Here is a 20,047-nt window from a genome sequence, read left to right as displayed (position 1 = left end):
CCCCCAAGCTGCCCAAATCCTGCCCGGTGCCCAGCCCAGGGGGAGGCAGAGGGTCACCAATCCCAGCCCTGCCAAGGTACCAGCAGAGATTCCCTTCTCAACTCAAACCCATCTGGGGCTTCTGTTCCCCCCAGACTTGGTCCTCCAGCCACACGGCACCTGGACTCAACAAGAAGCCAAGAAGGAGGTGGTCCAAGGCTGAAGGATGAGGAGCAAGAGCCGGGGGCGGGGCGTGGGGGGGGTGGTGGGGGGGCAGGGAGGAGACCCCTCACACAGCCACACTGCTACCCCTTATCTCCAACCCTGAGGTCAACAGACAGACTCAGCCACACCCCAGCGGGTGGCCTGGTAAAAGTGACTCTGCTTCTCGGAGCCTCAGTCCCTCATCCATAAAATGGGGGAACAACAGTACCTGCCCCACTGGGCTGTGAACATATACAAGATCACGAACACCGAGCATCTCACGTTACTTCTCACTTTAGCGAGTAGACCTCAATTCCAGCGGCTGGGGCTGGGGTGGGGCCGGGGGGTTGTTGTTTCAGGGTCCAGGGTTCTGGGCTTGACTGAGATGCACCATTCTGCCCCTCAGAGGCTTCATTCTCTGGGTCCTTCTCCCCAGTGCTGGGGTTGGGGTGCTTGGTATCCAAGTAGCCAGCACATGCAGGCCCTTTACCCACTGGATGAATGAATGAGCTTGTGGGCTGGAGCCCCACGGGCAGCAGCAAGCAGGCCTGGGTGTATGTCCCGCTCTGCCTGCATCCCAGATGGTCCCGGGACCCATTCACTCAAGGAAGCTCTGACCACCCCTGGGTGCTCAGGCTCTCCCTCTGCCAGCCACCCCCTCCAGGCAGCCTGCCAGGGCTGGGCCCTTTCCCAACCTGCCGGCCTCCCAGGGACAGACGGCTGGTCCACGCCCACCCCAGCAGGCCCACAAAGGCAGCAGGCAGCCTCCTCCTGGTGACTTGGCCTTGGGACAGATGGATCTTGGTGTGACGTCTGCCAAGCCAGCTGGCCTGGCTGCTTTAAGGGGCCAGGATACCAGCTGGGAGTCCTGTCCCAGCAGGCAGGGCTCTTAACCCCTTCCTGACCCTGCCATGAGACTCGGCGTCCCCCTGACCCCTAATCACTGTCCATAACGGTCAGGCCTCCTGCCCTCCACCCTCGGAGGTGAGGGGCCTCCCAGGGAGAGGCTTGCTAAACGGGAGTCAAAAAGGCTATGGAGTGAAAGGGAGCCGCAGGGCAGACAGGAGTGGAGGAGGTCCCACCACTCTGCTCTGAGGCAGGCCCGGCCCGCCAGGAGTCTGCAAATCCAGAGGGCAGGCAGGAGGGTGCTGGGTCCTGGCCGGGGAGCCCCATGGAGCCAGCTGCCTTGCTTCCAGGATGCCCATCCAGGCGGAGACTGCCAGGTCCAAAGGCCGTCAGCTACCTTTATCTGGCGGAAAAACCCACTCCCCAACCTAATCGCCCAGAAACAGCACTGGCCTGCGAAGGAGACCCAACCCCAGCAGCCTGACCGAAGGTGCCAGACACGCTGCTCAGCCTCTCTGGGCCTCAGTCTCCCCATCAGGAAAGCTAGGCCTGGGAGATCCCTGGGCTCCAGGGCCACTTTCCATCAGAGGGCGCGATGACTCCAGGAGAAGGAATGTGCTTCCTCCCCGCCCCACCCCCAGGAACTCGTGGAATCCTAGAGGGACCAGTCAGATCCTTTCTCCACCAAGAGCATGTCCCAACCACAACTGGAGCGCAGGCATGAGTCAAGAGGACTTCAGACAGAAAGAAAGGAAGCTTCTGGGATTCAGAAGGGGACTGATGAGGCCTGCAGAAGGCAGGGAGGGTCTTCACCAGGCAATGCCCCACCCAACCCCCTACTGGACAGACTGCTAAACAAAGGGAAATGCAGCACGAGGATCGGGGCCAGAGACCAGGAAGGGTTTCCCAGCGGAAGAGGCTACAGAAGAATTACAGAGGATTACAGAAGATGCCTCGAGGGGAAAGCTCTGGAATGTCCTTCCCAGGCAGTAAAATCTCTAATGGGATTTGCAGAGGTCCTACCCTCAAGGCCAGAGAGGAACAGAGAGACCCTCTGCAGACAGCAAGCCAGTCTCCACAGCAAAGCAGGGCCTCAGAGTCTCTGCACTTGGGTGTCCAGCCAATCTGATGTCCCAAATGGACAACGGAGTCATCTCAGGGCACAGCACAGCCAGGTTCAGCTGCGGCCTGGGGCCTGCATGCCAGTCCAACCAGCATCTCAGGACAGAAGCTGCAGAGGACTTGAGAAAAGCCCAAGAACACATCAAAACAACCGAGGAGGGAAGGACAGGGCCAGAGGGCTGCCAGCCAGGAGTGCAGCTGCCTGTCATCCCAGCAGAGATGCAAGAACATGGGACTGGGGTCCACAGACGTGGCCCGAGTCCCAAGTCTGCCACCCACGCTGGGTATAACCTTCAGCGAGTGACTAAGCCTCTGAAAAGTGCGTGTTGGGGGAGAAATGAAGCATCTCTAAGGACTCTTGCAGCTCTGATTTAACAATCATTTGGCGAACTCCCTAGGGATAGGAGTCTGCCATCATCCCCAGAAGCCAAGCATAGGGCCAAGCACAAGCACTCTAAAAATGGTGGACGGATGGATGAAGGGATGGATAAATAGAGAGGAGAGTGGATGGATGGAGGGAAGAAGGGATATATGGATGAATACAGGGATGGATGAATAGAGAGACAGATGATGGATGGATGGATAAATGGATGGATAGATGGATGGATGGATAAATGGATGATGGATGGATGGGTAAATGGAGGGATGGATGGATGAATAAATAGAGAGACAGATGATAGATGGATGAATGGATAAATGGATGATGGATGGATGGATGGGTAAATGGATGGATGGATGGAAGGGTGGATGGATGGATGGATGGATGGATGGATAAATGGATGGTGGCTGGGTAAATGGATGGATGGATGGAAGGGTGGATGGATTGATAGATGGATGAATAGATGATGGGTGGATGGATGGATAAATAGATGACAGATGGATGGATGGGTAAATGGATGGATGGATGGATGAAGATGAATGAATAAATAGATGATGGATAAATAAATGGATGGATGGATGAATAAATAGACAGATAATAGATGGATGGATAAACGGATGATGGATGGATGGATGGGTAAATGGATGGATAGATGGATGAATAAATAGATGATGGATGGATGGGTAAATGAATGGACGGATGGATCAAAGGGTGGATGGAAGGGTGAATGGATGGATGAATAGAGAAGTGATGGATAGATGGATAAATGGATGGATGGAAGGGCAGATGGAAGGGTGGATGGATGGATGATTAAGTGGAGGAGTTCCTGAAAAAGAAGAGCAGAAGGTCTTCAGCGTCTGCTGGAACGATTCCTTACTCTTGCCCTCAAGGCCTCCCTGGAACCACCTTCCCAGGATACAGACCTCCCAGCATCCAACCCCCCTTCTCTAATTTGTACACAGAGGTGTACACACCGACGCACACGTACTTAAATATGCAACAGGCTCCAAGCACTGTGACCCAACTCTGAATCCTGAGAATGGAGGCTCTGGTTCCCAAAAACCGTGAGACCTATCTGCTCCAGTCTACCCCCGGGGTGCCTCCACCTCCTGAAGCACCCTCCCAAAGCTGGGTCTGGAAGGAGGCTGGACAGTGGTGGAAGCCCAGTGACAATCCTCTAAGACCCAAATTCACACGCCAGCTCTGCCCCTTTTCAGGCCACGGCAAGTGACAAGTCGCTTCACCTGTGGAGACTCGGTTTCCCCGTCTGCACAGTGGGCACAGCCACACCCACCCTTCAAGAGTCTTGTGAGGTTTAAGAATCTTGTGCAGTAAAAAAAATGGCTGTGAAGTTTTAAACTGTATCAGCCACACGGGATGCTCTCGGGGAACCATGAGGGGAATATTACGGGGTTCCAAGATCCTGGCTTCCTTCTGGGAGGAAGTGAGGGCGATCCGAGCCTCCCAGGGCTTCTCTGCTTGGGCCCTGTGATCCCTTCCACCTTGTTTCCCACCTTGGGGGTGGGTGATAGCCAGGACTTAAGCCCAGAAGCTACAAAGCAGCCTTTGTCTCGGAGACAAAACCCTAAACCGGCTGCCTTGACGTCAGCCCTGGGCAACCAGTGCCAGGACAGCCTTCAGCATCACCCCTCTGCCAAGGTCTGGGAGTGAGGGCTTCACCCACAAGCCCCGGCAGAGACAGCCTGTGGGCTCACAAGAACCTGGAAGCCACCTGCCCGTGGCTGTAAGAAGGAACAGCTGCCCCAGTGACCCCTGAGGTGCAAGACAGGACTTGACCCCCGTCCCCTGTATCTGAGGCCAAGGGCCGGGGCCAGGAACACATACCCATTCCTCAGCCTGGGAGACTGAGTCAGGGCTGAGGCTAGAAGAGTCCACCAGGTTCAGGTTCGAATTCGAGCGCTTCCGCTCCACACGACGAGACCTCAGGACAGGGCTACCTCCTGAGGCCGCCTCCGCATCAAGCTGCTGGGACTTGGGAGGCAGGGACAGAGAGAGACTCCCCGTTCAAGACCACCCTCCAACAAGGCCCCTGGGAGCCTCAGGGTCCAGGGGACACAGCGCGCTGGTCGCAGCCTTGGGGGCCAGGTCTTGCCCTACAGTGACCCTCTGCCGACAGCCTGCTGGGGAGGACGGGGGATGGGACCTCCTCTTGGCTGGTCAAGAGGGTGGCTGGGCTGGGGAAGGGAAGTGCTCTGAACACAAAGGCCACTCTGCAGCCGGAAGCGGAAGCGGGAGGGCCGAGTCTCTGCTCACTGTGTGGGGCCTGGGGGCTGGGGAGGCAGGGCCGGGCTGAGACAGGCACAGAGCAATAGCAGCTCAGGGGCCTGCACCACACTTGGCCCTCGGTGTGCCCCATCTCACTGAAGCCTCACTGCAACCATGAGCTAAGGCTGTCAGCCCCATTTTACAGATGAGAAAACTGAGGCCTGGGGTGGTGATGCGAAACCCAGGTAGTCCCACTCCAGGATCAGAGTTCCCACCCAAGTGAAAGCCCTGATCACAGGCAGACTATATAACCAAGGAAGAGGGAACAAATCGTTTCTTTTTAAAGCCCCATGGATCAACCCTGAGTGTTCATTGGAAGGACTGATGCTGAAGCTGAAGCTCCAATACTTTGGTCGCCTGATAGGAAGAGCCAAGTCATTGGAAAAGACCCTGATGCTGGGAAAGACTGAAGGTGGGAGGAGAAGGGGACAACAGAGGATGAGATGGTTGGATGCCACCACTGAGCAAACTCCAGGAGATTGTGAAGGACAGGGAAGCCTGGTATGCTGCAGTCCATGGGGTCACAAGGAGTCAGACATGACTTAACGACTGAACGACGACAACAACAATGGATGTATTATGCCTTAAGGCCCAGAAAGGAACAACCTATAAATTAGGGACCCCTGAACTCAGCCTCAGGTTAATCCTGGCTTGTCTGTAGCCTGGTGAGCGTCAGCCTATCTCCCAACATGAACGAGTCCTAATGTTGTAAACGTCAGTATTTTATTTAAAGGCAAGTGTAAAACCAGTTGCAATGTAATATTAAGATTTTCCATAGCTAATTGTATAAACGTCCAAACATAGTACTTGCCAGGGCACAGCCCCAGACTGCGGACTCAAGAAACACGGTCGTTGTGGGGACTGGGGGATCAGCCTTTGTAGTTCACCCAGTTCCTCACTATGGGCAAAGTCCTCAGACCTCCAACTCCAGGGCTCACTCCAGAGAAGAGGGGATGGGAATGGCCCTCACTGGGCCAGGCTCATCAACAGTGCTGTGGGTCTTGCTGTCCCGTTTTATACCAGAGGAAACCAAGGCACAGAGAAACGCACAGCTGAGCACACAGCTGGCAGACAGGGTCGGCCGGTTGGCCAACATCCCAAGACGTGAGCATCAGGCTGAGTTTAGGGAGGTGCGTCCTGTGACAAGGAGACGAACCCAAGACAACCTCGGATATCTCCTGTGCAGCTCTGCAGCACCGGGGACCCAGCTGTCTGGCCAAGAGGCAGGGTTCACTCGGTCCCTGTGGGCGCCACCTCGACAGGCTCCAAGACTTCTTCACTCTAAGCTCTCTGACCTCTGGGAGTTTTCCAAGCCCCTCCTTAAAGGACCAGCAGCCTCCGGAAGGATCCCTTAGCTCAAGGGTTTCAAAGGAACCCTGTTTAGGGACTGGGCTCTAGCCCCTGCTGTGCTATGTGAGCTCAGGAGAGCTGCTCTCCTTCTCCGGGCCTCAGTTTTCTCATCTGTAAAATGGCCGTGGGTATTTAAGTGGGAGTAGAGAGCAAAAGATATAACTCTGAGGGATGAACTCCCAGAAGGTCTTCTTCAAAAGACAGCAGGCACATCTAGGTATCTGGGATGACAGGAGAACGATGTCTCCTGGAAGCAGGGGAGGGACTAGATGATCTCAGAGAAAGCCTCAAACCCTCTGGGCCCACCAGGAGGTCAGAGGAAGGTGTGCGGGAGGGCGGTCAGCTGGGAGAGTAATGGTGAGCCGCCTAGTCCCCGCAGCCCCGAACTGCGTCTAGAACCGCGTCGAATCCTAGGCCTGGACCTTGATGGCGGCCAGGGAAGCTGAGGCCCCCGGGACGGCACTGCCCTCTAACCCTGCAGGTACCTCTCTCACCAACCTCCTCTGCCCCCCACCACGATGTCAAGACCCTAGCCCCATAGTGCAAGGGGTGCGGGGTAAGCAGAGATGGGGTCCTGACCCCAGGGTGCTCCACGTCCAGAGGGGAGAGACACAGGCTCCTGGCCCCACGCTCACAGACACACGGGCTCATGGAGCCTCGCAGGAGGCAAAGAGCTCCCACCCAGGCCTGGCATCGAGCAGGGCTGAGAGACCAAAACAAGGAAGAAGAGAGAGGGAGAGAGGATGAGAGACAGCCAAACTGAAGACAGGGAGCCCAGAAGGGGAGGGAGGGGCGGAAGGGGGAGGGAAAGCAGGCAGGCCCGGCGGTGTCCCGACGCCCTCTCAGCTCCCCGCCTCGGCACAAACTGCTCTCTCCGCCTGCAGCACCCTGTGCCCCCTCTCTTCCACTCTTACTCAACCTTCCGAACATAACTCAGCTGCTGTCTCCTCCAGGAAGCCTTCCTTGACTGGCCTTAAGCTGGCTCAGCTGCCTTCCAGAATCACTGGGTTTCAGGCACTACAGAGTCCCACCAGGGTCCTCTCTGGTCCAGCATTCTGACTTTGCAACGGGCTTTCCCTAAATCGATTCTGGTCTCAGTCTGCCCCTCTTCCCCGGATGGCCTTCTACCCATTACTACAGCTGGCCAGGGCAAGTCGGGGGGGTACCCACGGGTCCTGGGAAGATGTCCTGACCCTGCCCAGAGAGGAGCCTGTCTGCCGGGGAATTTCACAAGGTCCACTTAGACCAGCAGCTCTTCCCCTCCCCCAAGACGGCCAAGAGGCGGCAGTGAGCCAGGAAGCTTCTTAAATAACCCAAGTAATAAAAGTGGCCAATTAAGAGGGTAGAAGGCAGTGTCTCCACTGCGGGGGTGTCTCTCCATTGAGCTGCAGACGCGCAGGGGGCTGTGTGCAGGAGCACATTCCGAAGTCGGAGCACGGAGGCCGGAGAGCGCTGAGCAAGCATCTCGGAGCCAGCCCCTGCCGGCGCGGCCCAGGCCAGGGCCCCAGCGCCCCCCGCCCCTCCCCACAGAGCCCGCAGCCTCGCTGAGCTTCATCACAACAGCTGCCCGTGCCTCAGCGCAGTCCTCCCCTTTCTCTCGCCACTCATGCAATAGGGCTGGTGGTCCTCATGCCGCAGATAAGAAATGAAGGTCTCCCTTAAGGTCACGGGGCTGATAAGCGGTGAAAACACTCCTGGACTCCTCTCTCCCTGACCTCCAAGTCACGCACAAAGGCTCTTCTCTGAGCTGTTTCTTTTCAAAGGTTTTGTCCAGCACCCCATCCCAGCTTGACTTGCGACCAAGGGAAGATGTGCTATTAAGGCAAGGTGGGGACAAGACCTTTCATGGAACTTCAAGTGGCCCCTGGTTGCCCAGGAAGCTGGAGAAGAAGCGTCTGCGTGGGTTTGGGCCCAGGGCCTCCAAGCATGGTCATCACAGGCACAGCACGCGACAATTTATAAAATGCTGCCACAGGGATCACTTGGTTTAATCTGCCAAACAGCCTCATGAAGCCAGGTTTATTACCCCCATTTCACAGCAGGGAAAACTGAGGCTCAAAGCAAGAAAGCTGCCTGCAATTGATATGCCCCTTCCTGGGTACCACAGAGTGTAAGAGGTTGGGTCTGGAGCCTGACTTCCTGGGTTTGAATCTTGGCTTGCTGCTTCCTGTCTTGGCCCTCAAGGTCTCAGTTTTAGCATCTCTAAAATGGGCCACTGATAGTTTGCAACTCATAGGGCTATTGTGAGGTTCCACGAATTAAACTGCTTTGAATAGCACCTGGCAGAGTGTAAATGGTATAGAAACATTTTTTAGCTAATTAATTACTGTTTACTGTGCCCGTAGTCTGCACGGGTACTATTTGGGCAGGGATTGTAACGTGGTATTGTCCCATTTGCCTGGTTCCCCAGACCCTGGGCTGCTGAGGGCAGGGGCTGTGCATGCTTCACCCCAGTGCCCAGCATGGGGCCTGGCACAAGGTGGGTGCCCAGCCACTGTCCAGAGAACAGAACTCCAGCTTCTCGGACACCCATACCCAGCAGTCTCATCTTCCCCACCAAGAGACACAGGATGACTGTAACAAGTTCCCCATTCCCTGGCGAAGTTCACAGCAACCAACGAAAGCAGAAGTCAGACCTGAGCCCAGGGCCCAGGCCGGCTTCCCTCCGGCCACCGGAATGCCCGCTGCCCTCTCCTGCTTATCATCAGGCAGGGAGAGCCCCTGACCACTGCCCAGGGGGCCCTCGGTGCTGGGCATGACAAAGGAGCATTAACTTGGAGTGTGAGCCCCAGATCCTGCCCTGGGTCGGCAAGTGAATTCTCCTTTCTGATCTAAATCAGATCACATGGAAAGTGCTCGGCAGGTAATGATTCGTGTTCCCTGCTCACTCTCCCTCCCTCCTTCCCCACCCACCTGGATATGCCAACTAGGAACTCTCCCCTACCCAGAGCTCGGTCCTCAGCGAGCAGTGGGGCTGGACCGCCCTCCAAAGCCGCCCGGGAGGCTCATCTGCTTGCCCCTGGCACTGATTCATTGGCTTCACAAGAAAATAATTACTCTAAAGTCACAGCAGGAAGTCCTCCCCGCGTGGCAGCCACCTCCTGTTCTGCCACCCGCCGCAGCATTGCTGTGAGGCGGGGAGACCCACCCCTCAGCCTGCCTCCCGCCTGCCTCCCGCCCTTCACCAGCTTCAGGAGCCTTCAGCATCTTTCCGGGGAGGAGCCTGAACCTGGGGTCTGGAGACCCAGGCTGCCCTCCTCTGAGATCTGGGGCAGATGTCTTCACCCTTCTGAACCTCTCATCCGTAAAATGAACAGTAATCAATTCCCACTTCTCGGGATGGCTCTAATAAATAAATCTCACTTATTGAAAGATTTCCTCCCAAGGCCTAGCACATAGTAGGTACTCAATGATGGTGACTAACCCATTATGATTTATTTTAAACCTTTTGGCCAATGTTTCCACATCCCACGGTTTCAGTTGATTTTTATATCAACCCTGGGAAGCAGAACTCAGAAGAAACTTTATCCCCATTTTACAGAGCAATTCATCAAGGTACAAGAGATTAAACAGCATGCACAGAATCCAGGTCACTCTAGGAAAGTCACAGAGACACCAGTCTTTCCGTGGTCCCCAGTGCCAGGTGGGCAACGGGAAGCTTAGCCCACAGCACAGCCAAACCAGGGCCATGACCAGGGTGCCCCCTGGGCCCCTGGGCAGCTCTAGCTGCCCCCTGCCACACCTGGGGGGCTCAGCCAGGCCACAGCCCCCGGAGGGAACCAGTGGCATTTGCCAGGCTTAAGTACTGAATGACAACTACTCTTGTACCAGGAACTAGGGTAAAAAACCACATCCTGCCCAGGAAGCCAAGCAGGGGTGCCCCTTGGGGGTGGGAGGGCACTGCCCTGGCAGGCATCAGCAACCTTCACCAGCCTCGTTTCTGGCCTAGAATCTTCTAAGCACCTCACAGCCAGTCATGCCCAGAGGCTGCACCACCCCCAGATGCTGCCAGCAAGGTCAGGGACCACCCTCTCCCCAGGGCCCAGCCTGGTTCTTGACTTCTGCCCACCTCACAAAGCTGGCACTACCCAGCCCTTAGGGCGCCCACCCTTCCGCCCTGTGAAATCTGGCCATGTAACTCTTAGAACTTCACGGTCTACAATGTGCTGTAGCCATGTGAGCCCATGGCCTGTCCTTCGGTGTCGGGACACAGATTTCAGCAACCCCCTTTTCCAGATGAGAAAACTGAGACTCAGGGAGACAAAGGGAAAGCCATCTGTATATCCCGTGCTGGGGGCCCAGCGTTTGGCATCAGTAGATGGGTTTTCATTCAAACTTGTTGGAATGATGTGTCAGGACCAGAGTCCTGGTCTCCCGACTCCAGATCCAGACCTTTCGCTCAACAAGCTGCAGGCCGGCCAGATGTAGAGTCCACGTGTGTCGGTCACCCATGGCCACGCAGGCCTACTGGGGCCTGCCAGCACGCAGCAGCCAGGCACACAGAGCCTCCCTCACTGCACAAGTACTTGCTCAGCTCGGACGCCGGCCAGAACCTGGCTTGGCTCTGTGTGTACAAGATGAAGAAGGCAGACCCGGAGCCGGCCCCCACAGAGCTTACAGTCGAAGGAAGGGTTAGGGTTAGGGTAGCTACGTTCAGGGTGGAGGGTGCTGTGCCAGGGGAGGCAGTGGGCGCTCAGGAATGCCCGACGGAAGGTCAGGGGAGAGCCCAGGGAACGACAGGGCTGCCTCCCTCCCTGCCGTGCGCCTGCAGCCATCTGTGACCTGGGAAATAACCCGAGCGCCCGGCCGCAGCGCATCGACAGGATCAAAAGCCAGGACTCCGCAGGCAACGCCCACAGCCTCCGCTATCACTGACTCGTGGCACGGTTCAGATGAATTCCCCTGGAAGTCCACTCATCTCCTGGCGGCAAAGGACGTGTGCAAGCTCTCTGTCTACCCTTCTGTGTCCTTCAAATCCTGACACGTGTGGAGATGCAGGCACGGGCTTGGAGAGAGAGCCTGACGGCGCATGTGTACATGAGCGTGTGCGCACGCGCGTGTGTGTGTGTGTGTGTGTGTGTGTGTGTGTGTGTGTGTGTGTGTGAGTGTGTGGCTCCGCATCCGGTGGCCAAGGAAAAAGCCCCGCCTCGAATTCCTGGGAGAAGGAATCTTTAGCGTCAGCTGTCTCCCTGCTTCCTGCTTCCTTTACTTTTCTGGGACCTCATTCCCTTCCTTCTAGCGTAAGGCTCTGAAAATCCCTCCCAAATTTGTCCCCAGAGAGCCTGCCAGCCAAACCAAGAGATGCTGGAAGACGAAGGAGCTAAATGGAGTGGGGTTTGTGTGTTTCTTTTAAAGGAGGCTGGCAGAAAGGGCAGGGGGTGACCGGAGATTTCCGGAGACACAAATCAACCAGTAAGAGTAGGAAGAACAGCCTCCTTAGATGCTGGACAAAGAAGCAGCCCTTTCTCCCTCCGCCCCAGCACCATCTCCGGCGCCTTCCAGGGGACAGAGAGCGACGACGTGTCCTGAAATGGATGTGCCCGGCATCCAGTGCCTTGCCGAGAAACCCTTGTAAAATGAAAGGAACAGATATCGCTGGGGGTGGGAGGCGGGGGTGCTCTGGGATGGGGGATGTTCCGGGAGCCTGCCTCATGTGCTTACCCCAGGCGCTGACTTACCCCCTTCTGACCTCTAGGGGAGTTAGTCTCCCTCTTTCACAGATAGCAGCGGGCCAGTCAGCTCAGAGAGGCCACGCAACTGCCCACAGTCACGCAGAGACTGGGAGAGCTGGGATTCGATCCATGCTTCCTCCAGCCAAAGCTGCCCCCTCCCCCACCGGGACAATCAGAAATAAAGAAGCTGTATCTGCAGTGGCTTCAGAAACAATGGAAGTGCGGGGAAAGAAGTCCTCTGAGCAGCTTTCTGGGGAAGTCTTGTGGCTTTGGGGCACTCGGGGGCCAACACCCTCCTGCCTGGGGCGTGATGGCAAAAAGACAAGGGACAGTCCAGCGGGCATCCCCCCAGCCCCTTTCTGGAGCTCTGCATTCGGGCTGACAGCCCGGCCCCTTCCGGCTCAAGATCAGAAATAGCTGTTACAAAAGTCCCTCCCATCCCCGAAAGTAGCTTTTTAAAAAATGCTTAAAGGCAGACACATAAAAAGGTGGAGAGCGTTCTGCCAAGTCCCGACAGAAGGCAAATGGTGCAGGCATCGCCTCGGGGCAGGAAACAAAACTTTCCATGACAGATGGACGTTCTGCCTGTCTTTGTGGGTCAGCTCCCTCTGGGCCTCAGTTTCCCCGTCTCTAAAGTGAAAGTATTCCGCTGAATCAGCAATTTCTTTCTTTTCTGCTAAACTGTAAAATGCTTGGTTTCCAAACAACTCTCCCTCAGAATATCAATTTGAGAGCCACGAAAATGGAGCTGCTGTGGTTGATGGGGGCGAAATCCTAGGTGGTCTGCCCCTAGCTGTTCCCCAAATCACCTCACAGCACCCTGCTCCAGATCCCAGGGCTCCAAAGAGCCCACCTGAAAACCACCAGGCTGAAGGATCACCATGGTCCTCCAGGACCTCAAACAGAGCTCCAGTGAAAACAAACCTAGACCTCCAGGCAGACCGGAGTCGGGGCACAGACACTCAGCAACGTGCAAGGGCTGGGAACAAAACCAGCCCGGTCCAAACCATGCTGGGCCTGGGGCGGGAGAGGGGGCGGCCGGGGACAGAGAAAGGCCCCCCTGCCCTCCCAGGAGGCAGACAGAGCAGCCCTGACTTGGACCCTCCAAGTCACAGACAGAAACGCTGAGCGAGCTGGGAGGGAGGGCCTATAGGAAGCCTGTTGGGTATAGAAGACCTTCGGCTCAGAAAGAGCAGCGCCTGGCCCTAGGTTACACAGTGCCTCACAGCAGGGTGGGGTCTGGAGAACTCCAGGCACTGGAGTCTGGGTCCCTAGGATGCCCATTCTGAAAACACTCCGCCTGCCTAAAGTTCAGCTACATTCGGCAGGAATCTCCCAGGGAAAGGCCCCCAGCCTGCAAGCTCAGAACAGGATATTTCGGTGACACTATGTGGAGACAGGGTGCCGATGTTTGTTTTGGTTTCCAAATCAACGCTTGACAACCTTGTCAGCTACGGTTTCAGTGACCACACTTCCCGCATGGTAAAGAGCTCGGAGCTGATTGGCCCAAGGGGAAATCAAAGCAGGAGTGAACAGGGTGAGCCCAGGCATCCCAGGCCAGGGGCTCTGGTTTGGGTAAGCGTTTCCAAAACATGGATCCTATACCAATGACGCACACGAGATGATGTGCGCTGGTACACAGAAGGTAACTTTTTAAATTTACATTTTATTGACTATGTGAGTGCATAAACAAAATGTGGTCTACCCACATGGAAGAATATCATTCAGCATTACAAAGGGATGTACTGCTGGTATAAGCTACAGCCTGGATGAATCTCACAAACATCATCTGAGTGAAAGAAGCCAGGCAGAAGCGACAACATGCTGCCGGACCCCGTTTATATGACGAGTCTACAGAGACAGGAAGCCGGTCTGTGGCTGCTGGGCTGGAGGAGAAGTGCGGATTCACTGCAGAGGTGCAAGAAAGATCTTTTGGAGATGATGTGAGTGTTATAAAACTGGACTGTGCTGATAGTTGCACAGCTCGATGGATTGACTAAAAATCATTGAACTGTATGTGTAAAACGGGAGAATTTTGCGATATGCAAATTATACCTCAATAAAGCTGGCTGAGGTGGCTGGATGGCATCACTGACTCGATGGACGTGAGTCTGAGTGAACTCCGGGAGCTGGTGATGGACAGGGAGGCCTGGCGTGCTGCGATTCATGGGGTCGCAAAGAGTTGAACACAACTGAGCGACTGAACTGAACTGAACCGAACACTGGCTGAAAATTTAACGTTCAAAAAACTAAGATCACAGCATCTCTGGTCCCATCATTTCATGGCAAATAGAAGGGGAAAATGTGGAAGCAATGGCAGATTTTATTTTCCTAGGGTCCAAAATCACTGCAGACGGTGACTGCAGTCATGAAATTAAAAGACACTTGCTCCTTGGAAGAAAAGCTATGACAAACCTAGACAGCATATTAAAAAGCAGAGACATCACTTTGCTGACAAAGGTCCATCTAGTCAAAGCTATGGTTTTTCCAGTAGTCATGTATGGATATGAGAGTTGGACCATAAAGAAGGCCTGAGCACTGAAGAATTAACACTTTCAACTGCAGTGCTGGAGAAGACTCTTGCAGGTCCCTTGGAGAGCAAGATCAAACTAGTCAACCCTAAAAGAAATCAATTCTGAATATTCATTAGAAGGACTGAGACTGAAGATGGAGCGCCAATATTTTGGCCACCCGGTGGGAAAAGCCAACTCATTGGAAAAGACCCTGATTCTGTGAAAGACTGAAGGGGCAAAAGGAGAAAGGGATGACAGAGGATGAGATGGTTGGATGGCATCACCGACTCAATGGACATGAATCTGAGCAAATGCCAGGAGATAGTGAAGGCCAGGGAAGCCTGGCGTGCTGCAGTCCATGGGGTCGCAGAGTTAGAAACGACTTAGCAACTGAACAGCAACAACAAAGCTGTTTAAAACATTTTACAAAAATAATAATAGAGATGGTGATACGTGACTATGGCCGCGGTTCATGGAGGCAGAACCCCAAAAGTTCCCAGCTTGGAAAACACTGAGCTACACAACCAAGGCTGCCCTTTGGAGAGGCAGAAGAGCATCTCCAAGGCAGCGAGTTCCTCCAGGTGGACAGGGGAAACTCTGGAAACTTTCCTTCCCCAGGACAGGCTCTTTCTTTTGGTCACCTCTTGGGACCCCATGCTAGATATCCTGGAAGTATCTGAAGCCTTCAGTGGCCAAGAGCCCAGGTAAACACACTGGTCTCATTCTCTTATGAGCATAAGATCAGAAGCGGCCTAGGAGTTCAAACTCAGATTTACATATTGCCAAGGCTGGGAAGACTCTTTGAGATCATCTAGTCCAGTGCTTCTTACGCTTTTCAAAAAGGTTGATCATATGCCTGCCCTCTTCCCAAAAGAAAATCCTATGAGAAACCCAAATAAAGAAACAAATAAATACAGAATATTATTTGTATGAATCTATTGTAGGCTCAGTGAGAAAACAGTCACCAGTCCTTGAGGTTGACGAGCCCATTTTGGTCTGTTAACACTTAGAACTAGGATTATGGTTGACAGGTCCACCTTCAGTTTAATTCTATCTCTGGTTTGGGCCACAGAGTATCAGGAAAATCCTGACTCACACAGATTAGTAGCTACAAACGGGACCAGCTTTTAGCAGTTTGCTTTCTGATCTCAGAATATTCTTCCGACGAAGAGAAGGCGGGGGTGGCTCTAACTTGACTCTGAACCAACAAATCAACGTTAAGTCGACTTCCAAGAGTTAACAGTAAGAACTCAAAAGTGAGTGAGCATATTTTCATGACCATTTGATATTTTTTTAAACATCAGTTTTTATTTAACATTCAAGGAATGCCTACGGCATCTCTGAGGCAGCCTGGAGCTTCAGGGACACTTCTAGCCCACCCTCTTCTCTCCTTTACAGACAGGGCAACTGAGGCTCGCTCAAAGGAGGAGGCAGATGTGCTCTGGCAAAAATCCCACTTGAGCCCTGAATCAATTTCAGAAAAGATGCATCTCCCCAATTCACCAAAAAAAAAAAAAAAAATGGGGGGAAGAGAAGGTGCACACGCCCCCTACAAGGGTGGGAAGAGACACACACTCACCCTCCACCTGTCTCAGCAGCGCCCATGTCATTCCAGGGCAGCACCAGAAGCTGACATCACACCCCACACCCTGGGTGCAACTTGAACTGGGCATTGCTCAATGCCAATCCATCTCCCTCTAGGACTGGGCACAGTGTTTCCATCTCCTTAGTAGCCAGGTCCAAAAAGTGCGCACACACACACACACAATAAAACAAACACCCCGCAAGCCTGGGGCATGACGACACCATCGGCAGTGGCAGACCAAAGGGCCCTCCCAGTTTCACCATCAAGAGCAAGCGCCTGTTTCCCTGCCCCACCCCAACAAAGCAGCCCACACAGGGCAGAGGGGTGGCCTCCCCATGGCGAGGCACCAGGCCATTCTCGAGTCCTGCAGAGAGACAACCAGCCCAGGAGAGTAGCTTGTCTCCCCCTGGGGTCCAAGACATTTCCCCAGGAAGCCAGGCTCTGCATAGGAGACTGGAGACTCTGGGCAAAACTGCCCCCTTACAGCTTGACAAAGAGTCTCTCATCTTTAATAACGTCAATCTGATTACTTCATACCTTCCAAAAGGCATCACCGGCCTACTCGCCCCTTATACAGCTGTGGGTGGATTTTATCATTCCCATTTCTCTGATGAGTAAACAGGCTTCCAAGTAGTTCAGTGACCACTCAGTTCAGCCAGAGGTTCTCACTGGCAGGTGCTGGAGGTGGCACTTGAATCCTGCCCAGTGGCCAGCCCGCCCAGGTGAGACGAAAAGGGAGGAGACCCATGGCCAGCTGTCTGTGCTCTCGTGAGCACTAGGACACAGGAGCGGAAGGAAAGACGCTTCTCAGGGCATCCTCCAAGCCCTGGGGATCAGAGCCACAGTTCCCAACGCAGAGATGCCCATGCCTGGGACAGCAAAGGGCCCTGCTCCCTTCCTGAGACGCTACAGACAAACCCCTCTCCTCTTACCAGTAGGCCGATTAGGTAAAACTGACGGCCAGGTTGCGGGAAGGAGACAATGTCAGTTTCCCAGCTGGGAATCCAGGCTGGGCAGAAATGTGCTAGCCAGTTCAGCAGGCAGTCTGTGCCGCACTCCAGCCAGATCTGGTGGTCTGGGTCCACTCACTGTCCAGGCTTCCAGCCTAAGGTTATCTTTGCTTGCGTAGATAACTCAGTCTTTAGGGCTGAGTTTCTTGGGGGTCCAAAAAAAACCATGAGAATTCGGGGTAGGGAGAAGAGAGGTGAAGGGAGGTGTTTCTAAAACTCGTGGCCAGTCTGATGTAGGTCTTGTTATCCAGTCCAGCCAACCGGACACGAGAGAGCTGGAGCAAGACAGCGGACCCTGGCCTCAGTGCACAGACCCAAGCACTCTGAAACACTTGATTTTTTTTTAAATTCAAGGAAAAATAGAAAGTTAGTGGATTACTTAAGAGTTGTTTCTTTTCACCCATTGACAGAGGGGAGCCCACTTTCTACATCCTTGGGGAAAACACCTAAGTTGGAAGACAGACTGGCCAGGAGTATCTCACATCCCAGCTTCACCACCTATTAGCCAAGACCCCTTAGGCAAGTCACTAGCATCCGTGCCTCGGTTTTCTCATCAACAAAGCTAGGATAAGAATGCCCCACACTTTGTGTTGCCATGAGGATTAGGTGACATCACATAAAACACCTACGGTCATTATGTCACCTAGAAAACAATGTGCCTGGTCCGGTGACGGAGCGGAGGTGTCCCCCACGGTAGTCAGCGCCGGTCCCCATCCTCGGAACTAGAAAACCGAGTTTTCCAAGTCTGCAAACACAGCTTCCAGCCCCACCTGCTAGGACCAGCTGGCCGCCCACCCCCTACCCCGGCCCCTTCGGAACGCACACATTCCGGGGCCGCCAGACCCGAACGACCCCCAACCCCCCACCAGGGAGTGCGAGGGGGCAGGGCGGGGTCCCACTCACCTCCGCTTGTACTCGTCGCGCTCGCGCTTCACCTTGGCGAGCACGTTGTAGAGCGCGCGGATCTCGGGCGTGATGGTGTCGATCTGCACGCCCACGCCGTCGGGATGCACCCACGACACTCCGGGGCCCTGCACGGTCTCCACGCCGCCGCCGCCCGTGCGCCGCACCTGCGTGTAGCTCCAGATGGTCCCGGGCAGGCGGCCGTAGTACTGCGGGTGCGAGCCGCCACCGGGAGGCAGGCCGCCCAGGGCCGCGGCGTGGTTGGCGTTGGCGCCGGCCGCCGCGCCGCTGCCCGGCCCGCCGCCGGGCGCGGGGGGCCGCAGCAGCTCCGGCCCGGTCTGCACGGCCTGCTCGCGGGAGAAGGTCTTGTAGCGCAGCCGCCGCTCGCGCTCGCTCTGCTGCTGCTCCAGCTGCTTCTCCAGCAGCCGGTTGCGCCGCTCCAGTTCGTGCACCTTGGCCAGGAAGCAGCGGAAGCGCACGTTGAGCCCCTTGAGTAGGTGGATGTTAGAGCCCAGGTCGTCCCGCAGCGCCGCCGTCACCGGCGACGGCCCGGGCCCGGCCCCGCCGCCGCTGCCGCCCCCGCCGGGGCAGCCCCCAGGTCCGCCGCCGCCGCCACCCGGCGGGCAGCCGAAGGCCAAGGCCATCTCTCCGAACAGCAGCGAGTTCACCATGCGCCGGCCGCGCGGCTCAGGGCCCAGGGCCCGCGGCTCTAGGTGCGGCTCCAGCTCCGGGCAGGGCTCCCGGCGCGGCCGGGACAGGGCGGACGCGGGATCCAGCGCGGCTGGCCGGGCGGTTCCAGATGCGCGCCAGACGCGGCCTCCGCGATGTCGGCGAGCCGGGCCGTCCCCGGGTGTGGGCGCCGCGGCGAGGGAAGGGACTCGGGCAGCAGTGGAGGCCGCGGCGGCTCGCAAGGGGCGGCGAGGGTCCAAGTCCCGGCGCCGGGGGCTGTCGGAGACACTGTGGAAGCGCCGCGGCAGCCGCGCTCAGAGGACTCTCCGCGGGCACTGCCCCTCTGCGGCGGGCCCCGCCCACTGCAGACCTAGGCCCCGCCCCCGGACGCGCCCCGCCCACCGCGCCTTCCTCTGCGGCGCTCCCGGAGCCAGAGGCCCTGCCCCCAGGTCTCGCCCCGCCCACCGCGCCTTCCTCTGCGGCGCTCCCGGAGCCGGAGGCCCCGCCCCAGGCCCCGCCCAGCCCACCACTGCGGCGCTCCCGGAGCTGGAGGCCCCGCCCACCCCGGTCTCGTCCCGCCCACCGCGCCTTCCACTGCGGCGCTCCGAGAACCGGAGTCCCCGCCCAGCTCCGGACTGGACCCCTCCCTCCCCTGCGCCGGGTCCTGTGGCCCGGCCCGGCTCCGATCCTTCTCCCGGGGACACGGCCAGCAGAACTGCACCAGGCATGCGGTCAGGTGGGATCGCCGCAGAGCCAGCCCGGCCTCTTAAAGGGACCGGCGGCCTCGGCAGCGCTCGCTTCCCCCTCCAGGGAGTCTCCTCCCCCGCGGTCTTTGCCAAGGAGGCTACCCTTTTCTTCCAACCACCCCAGATCCCGCGGTCCCCCATTCCTGCGGAGTGAGGGGGACCTCGGTCCAGAAGGGCTGGGGACCAAAGCATCCGAAGGTGCATTCGCACCCACCCCCAGTCCAGCGTGGCGCGGCCTCAATCGACCTTCCCCGGATGAGGCGGCGCTTGCACCGGCACGTCGCCCACGCAGTGGACCCAGGAGGGCTCCTCCACCGCTTACCCCAGCCTCTCGTCCCGAGATAGGCCTAGGCTATACCGAGCCGGCTGGTCCTCGGGCCCAAAGACGGACCGCGCGGATGCTGGGGACCTGCGTAGGGAAATTGAGCTGAGATCCTCCGGCACGTGATACCTGCAAGCTCAGCCTGGGCTGCTACCACTCCCCGGCCCCGAATGATCACCTCCCCACCACCGCACAGGCTGAGATGCAGCTGGCCCCAGAGTGGGGGTCCATTTCATCAACCGCGTGGGGGGCACTTGAGGGCAGAACAGATCTAGAGGGCGGCGCCGACCCAAAGACGCATTCATTTATTCACTCAAACCTGTTTTCAGATTTACCACCCTAAAAAGAAAAGTTCTCCAGTCTCCTGGTGTCTCTTAAGGTGTTGGTCGTTAAGTCGTCTCTGACTTTTTGCGACCCCACGGACTGTTGCCTGCCAGGCTCCTCTGTCCATGGGATTCTGC

The 20,047-nt window shown here is 56.4% G+C and overlaps 1 protein-coding gene across 2 annotated transcripts in view; it reads right to left on the bottom strand.

Moving 5' to 3' along the window:
- The window catches only part of IFFO2 (intermediate filament family orphan 2), a 49,632-nt gene extending 30,783 nt beyond the window's left edge, over window positions 1–18,849 (bottom strand). For both annotated transcript variants that reach the window (XM_027522134.1, XM_027522142.1), the window contains exon 1: window positions 17,850–18,849. In XM_027522134.1, coding sequence (XP_027377935.1) covers window positions 17,850–18,520 — 671 coding nt within the window. In that variant the 5' untranslated portion in view covers window positions 18,521–18,849. The remainder of the gene's footprint in view (window positions 1–17,849) is intronic.
- Between the last annotated feature and the right edge of the window lie 1,198 nt (window positions 18,850–20,047).

The sequence above is a fragment of the Bos indicus x Bos taurus genome, chromosome 2, assembly GCF_003369695.1.
Source record: "Bos indicus x Bos taurus breed Angus x Brahman F1 hybrid chromosome 2, Bos_hybrid_MaternalHap_v2.0, whole genome shotgun sequence".
NCBI lineage: Eukaryota > Metazoa > Chordata > Mammalia > Artiodactyla > Bovidae > Bos > Bos indicus x Bos taurus.
This window is presented reverse-complemented; position numbering and strand designations above follow the sequence as displayed.